We start from the raw sequence: 11,629 nt of genomic DNA, 5'->3' as shown, positions 1-11,629 counted from the left end.
TGTTGGGGTCATAGGCATGGGCCACTGTATTCCAGCCTGTGACATATTTATACTAACAAATTATTCCTTGTTAATCTGAAATTCAAACTGAATTTGAATTTGGGCATCTTATATTTTTGTTAAATCTGGCAACCCTACCACTGTTATATATGATGTTATAATAATACAAGGGAGCCTCAGCAGTAGTTGAGCTGCGGTAGGGCTAATTGTCCTGACAGGGAGGTGTCTCAACATTGTTGTTCTTTTTCAATTCTGTAGTTATTTTTGACAGTCTCTTTTATTGCTATCCAGTGATTGTACTGCTTGTTGTAGCCAGTGTATAGCACCTTTAATTCTCTTTTCTCTCTCCTAGTATATTCTTCCAGTTGGTTTGGACTGGAAGATCCCCAAGCACATTTGAATTTTCTGTCAAGTTAAGAGTAAATAGTTTTTGAAGAAGGGTGCAGGTACTTGAGGGCACATACTTAAGAAAAGTATGCAAATTTAAAAATAAGGACTTCATAATTTCTTAATGTGACTGCCAGAGATTATCCTGCAATTTCTTTTCAACGTTCCTCAGGCTAAGTGAATCATGGTTTATTTCCTGGAGTGCATAGGGCATTGTATAAGGAGAACTCAGTCACTGATGAAGAGATGAAAGCTATATTAGGTTGGTGCAAAAGTAATTAAAAGTAATGGCAAAAACTGTAATTACTTTTGCGCCAACCGAATCGATAAAAGAATTTGCAATTGTGTTTTTTACACTTGAACGGGATTCTGAATGTTCTTGACAATCTTTGGGAAGAGTCAGATACTGGTCTGGCTTGAGTAGTTAACAGGTAATCTTGCCTTGAGACTGGATCGCACTAGGTGACCTCTTGAAATCACTGGCAGGTATATGGTTCTGCTTACTCTGTGATCTACTCAATCGACTCAAAATAATGACCACATCCAAAATTATGAAAACTGAAAAATTAGTCAGCATCATATCTACAACAGAAAGTACTGTGTATTCCAAACATGGTGCTTAGAAGAGATTTGGGCCAGCTTGCAAAATCTTATGCAGAAGGAATTACAATGTCTATTCTTCCCTAACTGCACTCATTTACACAACGATTAAACAATTTTTCTGCCCTAGACAATCCTTGTTCTGAATATAGATTTGAAGTGGCTCCTGAATTAGAACTGCCGTTCCTAATGCTGAGCCTATGATTATTCAAACTCAGCATGAAAAGTCAGCAAACACCTCCCCACACCTTATATATTTGCATTTATCTTTATTTGACATCAGAAAAAAATTGTTTGAAAATGATTTAACATAAGCAGACGATCTTCAGGCTCAGGACGATGAGGTCTTATGTTACCCAGCTATGTCTACTTTTATTGGCTTTAGTCAAAGAATGACTCATCAGAATCAGATCCTGGAGAATATTTTGGGAGGTGTTAGGAAAGTCTAATACCAAGCAAGACCAGTATCTTGGTAAAATGGTTTAATTTTCTTCAGAGGCTTCTAAGATTGTACAAATCAGAAAATACTTGCTAGGTCATGGTAAAACCATTCTAAATATGTTAAACCTTTAAAACTTGTTATAGGCTTTTTAGTTACAACAAGAGCAATTCTGGTCTGTGTAGGTCACTGGAGCTATTAGTTGTACTGTATATTTAGATTCCTGTGACCTGATTCAACTTATTAATGTGTTAAATATAGTTTTCTTTTTCTTATTTTTTCTTTCCTTTTTTCTTTTTCTTTTTTTAAACATTTTTTTTTGTAGATATGGGGGTCTTGCTATGTTGCCCAGGCTGGTCCTGAACTCCTGACCTCCTCCCTGCCTCGGCCTCCCAAAGTGCTGGGACTACAGGCATGAGTCACTGCCCTCAGCTCTTTTTCCTCTTTAGTACTTCCTTCCCCCCACCTCCCATCTTAAGGTCTGCTGTCTTTTTCTTCTTGATCAACAAAATAAATTCACTTCTCAAATATATTGTGGTGGCTTACACTTGTAATCCCAGCACCTTGGGAAACTGAGGCGGGAGGATGGTTTCAGGCCTGGAGTTCAAGACCAACCTGGGCAATGTACTGAGACCCTGTCTCTACAAAAAATTTAAAAATTAGCTGGGTATGGTAGTGCACGGTTGTAGTCCTAGCTACTTGGGGTGCTGAGGCAGGAGGATCACTTGAGTCCAGGAGGTCGAGGCAGCAGTGCACCTTGATTGTGCCACTGCACTCCAGCCTGGGTGACAGACCAAGTCCCTGTCTCTAAAAAATAAAAGTAAAATATACTATGTCATGACTTACGGCTTTTAAGTATTATCTTTATTTTCAAGTTTAGCCTAATAAATACTTTTGTAGGTTTTTTTTTTTTCCAACAGCTTCCTTCTACTCTAAAAGGGTTGCTACAGTATTTTAGCAGATCTATAAAGGAACAAGGATAATGTGGGCTACTGGGGATAGTGTGATAAAAAATGTTTAAGAAATATTCAGTGGACATTTACTGAAGCGTGGAAGGTATTATACTATTGGTAAGGAGCTAACAATGATAGGAGAGGCAGATTCATGAACAGAATTTTATTGCAATGTGGTGAGGATAATGATGAAAATATGCAGATAGGTGTCTCTTTCTCTGTGAGGCTATAAAACTAACTTGGCTTTGAAACACTGGGGAGGGCTTCCTGGAGGAGTTAATGCCTGGCTTGAGTCTTAAAATATAAGTAGTCAGGCAAAAAGTGTGGAGCAGAGAGCCTGAGCAAAGACATAGGTGAATAGGGAAGGGTCTTCCTTGTCTTTTTAGTTTCTGAAGTAGCTTCCTGAGTCATTAGTAGAAGGGGAGGCACCCCAGCCCTGTCACTGTTTAATCTTGACAGCCTTTTGCACATATGCTGTGTAGCAGTGACCACACAGGCAACTATTATGACTAAACTATCAAGTTTACCAGATATCCCCCACCACCTTTAAGTACAACAACACTTTGCTGGCTGGGTGCAGTGGCTCGGCCTGCAATGCTAGCACTTAATGCTGTAATGCTAGCCTGTAATGCTAGCCTGTAATGCTAGTGGGAGAATCACTTGAGGCCAGGAGTTTGAGACCATCCTCGGCAACTTAGACCTCTGTCTCCACACTTAAACAAAACAATACTTTCCTCATTTTCTAGGCATTCTGGTATATTTCAAATGATAGCCTGATAACCACAATCCTCTCTGTATTAGTTTCTTACAGCTGCCATAACAAAGTACCACAAACTGGATGGCTTAAACTACAGAAATTTATTGTCTCACGGTCTAGAGAATACAACTCTGAGAAGGTGTTTTCAGGGTTGGTTCCTTCTGAGGACTGTGAGGGAGAACAACTTCTCTCCTAGCTTCTGGTGTTTTGCTGGCAATCTTTGGCATTCCCTGGCTTGTAGAAGTATCACCCTAATCTCTATTTTCATGTTCATGTTCATGTGGGTCAAAATTCCCTTGGGCCCATGCCTGGGTCCAAATTCCCACCCCCACCCAGTCTCCCCTTCACCCTGGCCTTTTTTTTTTTTTTGAGACAGGGTATGGCTATGTCACCCTGGCCGGAGTGTGGTGGTGTGATTACAGCTTACTGCAGCCTCGAGCTTCTGGGCTCATGCAATCCTCTCACCTCAGCTGCCCCGAGTAGCTGGGACCACAGGTGTCCACCACCATGCCTAGTTAATTTTTTAAAATTTTTTGTAGAGATGAGGTTTCTTATCATTGCCCAGGCTAGCCTCAAACTCCTGGCCTCAAGTGATCCTCCCACCTCGGCCTCCCAAAGTGCTGGGATTACAAGTGTGAGCCACCGCACCTGGCCCAAATTTCCTTTTTTTTATAAGAATACCAGTCATATTGGATTAGGGGCCCATCCGACTACATTTAGCTAATTACATTTGAAATAATCCTATTCCTAAGTAAAGTCATATTCTAAGGTACTGGAGGTTAGGACTTCATATGAATTTTGAAGTCCTTGAATTCCCTCAAACATAGGGAATTTAACTCACAATATCACATTTCAAATGTAGGTTTGATAACTTATGGGCAATTAATTTCAGAAAATATTACCAAGTGTTTAGAATTTAGTAGAAATTTACCTAGTAGGTATCTTAGTTAAGCTCCTGTTTCATTAAATGCTTATCTTTTTCAAAAGATTTTCCAAATGTAGGAAATTAGGATATTTCCAAATATCCTAAATTAAAACTAGAAGGGCTTACTTGTTGACACAGTGTGATCAGGACTGCTGATCTCTGAAGCACTGGACAATTCTACAAAATTGTCTATAAAAAAGAATATATTGAACTACTTCTAAATATGGTTTAAAAATAATAGACAAAATGGCTATAAAACATCTGTTACTGAATAAAGAATAAATGAGCATTGGAAATCAGTATTTATAATCATTTGACAGTTGGCATTCACAAAATTGTTTCGTATTGCACTGGTGATAGTTTCTACATATATCACTTTTTTTTTTTGAGACGAAGTCTAGCTCTGTCACCTAGGCTGGAGTGCAGTAGCTTGATCTTGGCTAACTGCAACCTCCGCCTCCCGGGTTCAAATGATTCTCCTGTCTCAGCCTCCCCAGTAGCTGGGATTACAGGCGCGCGCCACCATGCTCGGCTAATTTTTGTATTTTTAGTAGAGACGGAGTTTCACCATGTTGACCAGGCTGGTCTCGAACTCCTGACCGCAGGAAGATCTGCCTGCCTCGGCCTCCCAAAGTGCTGGGATAACAGGCGTGAGCCACCATGCCTGGCTACACAGATCACTTTCTAAATTAGCGCTGTATCTGATTCTTATTTTAGGTATGTGATTAAAAGTACAACTTTTAGAAACACTTTTTTCCTCCTCCGCTTACAAAATGGATCCATCCAATATCTATTACCTAAACATTTCACTGTCTTTTGATTAGTTTTGTACCAAAGTTCACAATATATGCGCCAATATTCAACAGAAATAATGCAATGTCTGATACCACTTGCTTTTTACCCAACGCAAAACAATTTGATTCTGTAAGTCGTTCAAATCCTATTCATTTACAGAAGCAAAGCTGGCTTTATAGAATTTCATTAGTGGATGAAGCAGCTAAGGGTAAAGCATCGAGTTGAATCAAGGATCCTGTAACCTGATACTATTACTGTTGTTCTGAGTATCAGTCCTAAATAGGTTTCATAATCTCATTATCTTCTATCCTCTCCATGTGAAAGGTCTTGTTTTGGGTACTGTCGATACCGAAATTAATCTAACTTTGACCAGAGATTGGCTTATTATATTTCCCAGATCTGAAATCACTGTGGGAGCAACTATGCGGAGAATCTTAAAAGACTTCTACGTCGCTTAGCCTGCTTTTGCCACAGGTTCGCTTTCCCATCTCCCACTGTCTCAGAACCTTCTCTTTTTTTCTCTTTTGCTTAGTTCCTCTTACACTCAAGCTGTGTAGGGGGATTTAAATTCCAACCCGGAACTCGGAATCGCGCGCCTTGCATGACGGAAGTCGTAGTTTCCGTGACTCCTCCCTTCCCGCCTTTCAAGCCGATTCCTCCCGGTAGCTAAAAACTACAACTTCCAAAATGCATCCTCGGTTTGGCCCGCCCCCGTGCGCAAGCGCTCTGAGGCCGCCGGATTTGAATCGGCGGCGTTGTTATTGACGCCATATTGGGGCCGGCGGCGGGTGGGAGAGTCCTACGGGGGAGGGGGAAGCGGTTGGACGTGTTCGCTTGGGCTCCTGCTGCCGCAGCCACCGCGCAATCTCTCTGCATCGATCGGCGCTCGCAAGCTACTAACCGTGCTCGGGCGTATTAGGAGCCGCGTTCCAGTCTCACACCCCACGGTGCTGTTTTCGACTTCAAAAAAGGATCTAGTCTCAGCACAGAAGCGCCTCAGGCGCGGCGCAAAGCTCGAGCGGACGGCGGGGGCGGCCGGAGCCTCTCCCGGGGGAGCCGCGCCTGAGGAGGCGGAAGAACCCCCCTGACGCGACTGGCGTGTGCTTCTGCCCGCCACCGCCCCTCCCGCTCTCACCCGGGCCGTCCCTGGCCACTGCCCCTGCCGCGGAGGCAGCGGCGGCAGCGGCTCTCCTTTCCACAGCCGGCGCTCCGCGACCCGCTTGGCTCCTGAGCCCGTCGAGTAGGCTCTCCTCGAGTTCCCGCTCTTCACCCCTTCCCTCGCCCTCTTCTTTCGTCACCCCTCCCCGACCCCACCCGAGCCCGGCGCCTCAGCTGCCCCCGGCCATGGCGTGCGGAGCCACTCTGAAAAGGACTCTGGATTTCGACCCGCTGTTGAGCCCGGCGTCCCCGAAGCGGAGGCGATGTGCGCCATTGTCGGCGCCCACCTCGGCCGCTGCCTCCCCGTTGTCGGCGGCCGCGGCCACCGCCGCCTCCTTCTCCGCTGCGGCCGCCTCGCCGCAGAAGTATCTCCGAATGGAACCATCCCCCTTCGGCGACGTCTCCTCCCGCCTCACCACAGGTGGGACCCGGCCCCGCGGCCGCCGGGGTAGTGGAGAGAACTGGGAACAGGGGTCCTGGGGCGTGGGATGCGGCCCCTGGGGTGGGGGTGCCGGACTGTGTGGTTCTTGTTCTTAGCAAAGTAGTAGGGCAGCCACGTTTTTCACTAGGTCCTGGTAGCCCGAGGACCTAATAAGACACAATAGAAATGGGCTGATGTCGAGGGGATAGTGTTTGGAGATGGGTAGGGGCTTTGCCTTGCCGGTATTGGGTAGAACAGGGACATCTTTTTCTTTGGGCCGAATGATTGGAATTGTTTCCGTAGTCGCTGGAGCCCCAGCGGAAATGATCAGAGAGGGGGATATTATTCGTAAATTTAGGCGAAAGGGTCACGTTTCACCCCAATCTGGATGTGTGCTTGCCGTAATCGATTGGTTGCAGCTATTAACTCTGGGACTGGGTGGTTTGAGGCGAGGCTACAGCCCCTCCTCCAGTTCAGACATGGCCGATTTTAGTATAGTGGGGGTGGGGGTTGGGGGATGGATGTCACTGGGGCGAGATCTAGGCCTGTCATTAATCACCCACAAGAACGCCACTTTGGCTGAGTCAAGACCTGTTTCCCTAGCAGGGTCAACAACAAAGAAAATGCTCTTCCCGAGTACTGTAATATGATCACACTATACGTCTAGACCTTGAGAAATCTTGAACTTTTAATAAGCATATTGCATTGAAAATTGGGCCTGAGGAGTTGCTTTTATTTGGAAATGCTTTATTTTTGCCCAACAAAGTATGCTGGGAGAAAACAACCTAGCCTTGAGAATAATGAAGAAATCAACCCAAGATTCCAAGGGACTTCAGACTTTTGCTTTTCATCTTGAAACATTTCCTGAGAGAGACTATGGGGAATGTCTTTTGGCTGCTTTGTAGGGCATATGTATGCCCAGTTTTTTCTGTACTTTGAAATCCTTGTGTGCCCCTGGCACAGTCCTAGGATAGGCTTTTGTGGACTAGAAGTGTAAATGTTTCCTTTGTGTGTAGCATGCAAAGATTTCTGTGTGAGCCTTTAGTAATAATATCACCCTTTAGACAAAGCCTTTCCATAGCTTGATTTAAATGTCTCATTATCAGTAGCTTAAAAAAGTGAGGTATATACCTCTGTATTTGGTGACTTCCATTTGAAACTGACTTTAGTGGTTTTTTTTTTTTTTTGTCACATTTAAAAATATTTTCTAAATCCATGGAGTGACCCTCGAATATGCAAGCTACCATTTTTGCTATTAAATATTTGGTCTAATTTAAGGACATACTGTCTTAGAGTTGTGGTGAGTTTTCATGGAAATTCTTAGATAAATTTATTTAATGACCTTACTAAACTGTTTTAATGAGATTGAAAAGGCATTTGTTGATTAATTGTTAGGCTTTACTTTGGGAAAAAGAAAAAAGGAAACAGCCAATGTCAAGAATGAGCTACTAGTGGTTGACATTTTTGGAATTTGTCTTTTAGTGAAATGGTATCATTGGAAATTGAAATGGATTGTGTACTTAACTAATAAAGCCATTTCAAAATAAAGTTAAGTAGCTAACCAGCAATAAATTTCAGTCGAGGGAGTGAATTAATACAGTGCTAGGTTTGGGAATTAAAGTACTATATCTCAGTGTCAAAATAATCTTGGGCATGTATGTGAACAAGTGGGGGGCTATAACATGTTCCTCCCCTTTAAAGCACACTTATTCAGAAAGAATTGTGATCCTTTGTAAACGACTTTTCATTGGCATATCTGTAGCGTTGGTTAATACAATTGGCTCCACATTATCTCAAGTTTAAATTAATTGGACTGTTGTAGTAAAACGACTGGAATTATTGGAATTGTTTAAGCCAGCTGATTGAGATTCACATTCACTTTCCAAAATACTGCTATTTTCTTCAAGGTGGTTTTTTTGACATCTACTTTGGAAGTTTGATTATATCCTGAAACCTAAAATCACATCCTTATTGATTCTGAGTCTGCTAAAAGTTGTTTCAACTAATTTGAATATTATCGTAAAAAGTTTACTTGAGAAAACAAGTTGAAATTGAAGTTTTTACTTGCTAAAATTACATTTTTTAAACTGTAGTTTTGAATGACATTCTAAATGTAATTCAGTTTGATTTTGTGTTTATATGGCCAATTTGGGGTATGGTCCTGTATGTTTTTTGTAATGTCATAATGGGAGCTGCAGTGTTGTGCACGTATCAAAGAGCTTCCCAGTTTTCATGTTACTAAACTTGGAAATAATTTTCTCATGCACCTGATTTTTAGCTTCCTATTTTAACACCGATTATTCTTAAACTTTATGGGAGTAAATACCCATCTGTCATTAACTAAAATGAGTAGTTAGGATTGGAAGTAGACAGTGGCTTACCAAATTGAGATTGGCAAACTTGTGAGAACTCTTTGTTTTCCTTTCACATCTGTGAGTTCAAATATAATACAAATAATGTAGAACTAGAGTACTAAAGTGAATTTTTTTCAGAGCATGTATACAATTTATTTTATCATTGTTCTCTAGATACTTTCAGTTTCTGATGGCATAGCTGAAGTCATGTTGTGGCTTTATTAGTTTCAGGAACTTGGATGTCTGTTTTAAACCTTAGCTATCATTTTAGTCATCCCAGGAAGTTTGACTTGACTATTCTTATTTAAATATTTTTCAAACTGTTGCAACTTAATACTAGGAAAAAGGAAGGACTAGCTGAGCTGACGGAAGTTAAGCTTGCTTTCTTAACCACAAGACTTAGAGCCTTTATTATGCTAATTGGCATTATGAATTTTTTAGGGGCTCGTTAACACACAGCTATCCCGAACCTGTTTTTTAGGACACCTAAGTGTTACTAATTCAGAAATGCTGTCCAGGGTCTAGGGATGGTTGACAAAGTACAGCCATATTTTTGTGTAGCCTGAGAGCTAAGAATGTTCTTTACATTTTTTAAATGGTTGGAAAAGAATCAAAAGAATTATTTTGTGACACGTGAGAATTATGTGAAATTCAAATTTCAGTGTCCATAAATAAAATTTTATTGGAACACAGCTGTGCTCATTCTTTTTTTTTTTTTTTTTTAAGTATTGTTCATTGCAGGTGACGATGGCAGAGTTTAATAGTTGTCACAGAGAGTGTATTGTCCCCAAAACTCCATATTTGCTCTCTGGTGTTTACAGAAAAAGTTTGCTTACCCTCATGTGGGGTGTCAGCAGTGAGGTTTATGATACCCCTGGGTATGGGAAAGGAAAAGTGATCAGTGGAAGTAAGGGGAGGGGGAGCAGAAGCATTGAATATCGTTGGTGAAAAGAATGCCTCTAGTAGCTGCATCAATACTTACCCTGGTAAGTTAGTTGAAAACCAAAGTATGCTTTACTATTGGTTTTTGAAACGTCTCATAATACTACCATTTAGCCAAAAGATTGTCATGACATTCCCAAGAAAGAATTTTAATAAAACCAAAATATTGCAACATTATAAGAGACCGTCAATCAAATCCAGCACATTGTTTTCATTATTATGTAGTGAATGAATGGTCTGAAGATACCCTTCTGTGAATGTTAACGTATTTGTGAGTTTGTTAGGCACATTAATTCACATTGTTTATGGGTTGGTACCATTAATCTGCCTTAGGAATTGAATTCTGTGAAGAGTTAAGTTCCTTTGTAAGAACTCATTGTACTTGCTGGAAACTTGCCATTAAAAATGGAAACTGCAGCTTGTGAATGGGGAAGGGTTTACAGGAACATAGATTGTTCACCAGACATTGATGCATGCCTGCAAACGGAGACACCAGCTGGCTTAAATGAAATATAAATGGTTCTAGGCAAACAAATGAGATGTCTGTTGGAGGAGGCAGCATCTCTCTTCAGATGTCATTTATATTGAGCCAGAAGTATTTTTTAATATTTTGTGGTTATTTAGACAGCTGTTAAGTTGCTCCTAGTTTCTCACTGGATTTGGCAAATAAATTTTTTAATGGTCTTTGTACTTTGAATCTAAACCTGATATTCTATTTAGGACTGTGTATGTAGCTGCAGTTACTGCATATTTCTATGATTTATGCATTTAAGAATCCTGTAAGTTTATGGCCATTAAAAACTGCAGTTGTATTCATTACTGATATAGAGCTTTTTTTTTTGAGACAAAGTCTTACCCAGGCTGGAGTGCAGTGGCATGGTCTCAACTCGTTGCAACCTCCATCTCCTGGGTTCAAGCGATTCTCGCGCCTCAGCCTCTGGAGTAGCTGGGATTACAGGCATGCGCCACCACACCTGGCTGATTTTTTTTTTTTGTATTTTTAGTAGAGATGGGGTTTCGCCATGTTGGCGCGGCTGGTCTTGAACTCCTGACTTCAGGTGGTCCAACTGCCTTGGCCTCACAAAGTGCTGGGATTATAAGTGTGAGCCTGTGCCACCAGCTTTTTTTTTGTTCGTTTGTTTTGAGACGGAGTCTCACTCTGTCGCCTAGGCTAGAGTGCAGTGGCGCAATCTCAGCTCACAGCAACCTCCGCCTCCCAGTTTCAAGAGATTCTCCTGCCTCAGCCTCCTGAGTAGCTGGGATTACAGGCGCACACCACCATGCCCGGCTAATTTTTGTATTTTTAGTAGAAATGGGGTTTCACCGTGTTGGTTAGGTTGGTCTTGAACTCCTCACCTCATGATCCACCTGCTTCAGCCTCCCAAAGTGCTGGGATTACAGGCGTGAGCCACCGCGCCTGGCCTCCCGGCTTTTTTTTTTTTTTTTTGATGGAGTCTTACTCTGTCCGCCAGGCTGGAGTGCAGTGGCGCAGTCTCGGCTCACTGCAAGCTCCGCCTCCCGGGTTCACGCCATTCTCCTGCCTCAGCCTACCAAGTAGTTGGGACTACAGGTGCCCGCCACCATGCCCGGCTAATTTTTTGTATTTTTAGTGGAGACAGGGTTTCACTGTATTAGCCAGGATGGTCTTGATCTCCTGGCCTCGTGATCTGCCCGTCTCAGCCTCCCAAAGTGCTGGGATTACAGGTGTGAGCCACTGCGCCCAGCTCCCGGCTTTTTTATTAAGGTAGGAAAATAAAGCCTAACTTGAGCACAGCAACACATAGGCTAAACATGGCTAGATTAGAGGTTAGCCCCTCTTTAGGTGTGGAAGGTACTAGTCACTATGGTTGCCACGGAGACATAACCTGAGATGTAAAGGAGAATAATATAAATTTCTT

General features: G+C 42.3%; 1 protein-coding gene across 1 annotated transcript in view; it reads left to right on the top strand.

The window, feature by feature from the left end:
- The first annotated feature begins 4,351 nt into the window (after window positions 1-4,351).
- The window catches only part of AKIRIN2 (akirin 2), a 28,585-nt gene continuing 21,307 nt past the window's right edge, over window positions 4,352-11,629 (top strand). The window contains exon 1 of the mRNA XM_002817124.6: window positions 4,352-6,435. Coding sequence (XP_002817170.1) covers window positions 6,201-6,435 — 235 coding nt within the window. The 5' untranslated portion in view covers window positions 4,352-6,200. The remainder of the gene's footprint in view (window positions 6,436-11,629) is intronic.

The sequence above is a fragment of the Pongo abelii genome, chromosome 5 (assembly GCF_028885655.2).
Source record: "Pongo abelii isolate AG06213 chromosome 5, NHGRI_mPonAbe1-v2.0_pri, whole genome shotgun sequence".
Classification (NCBI taxonomy): Eukaryota; Metazoa; Chordata; class Mammalia; order Primates; family Hominidae; genus Pongo; species Pongo abelii.
The sequence above is the reverse complement of the archived record's forward strand: the minus strand, read 5'-3'. Positions and strand labels throughout refer to the sequence as shown.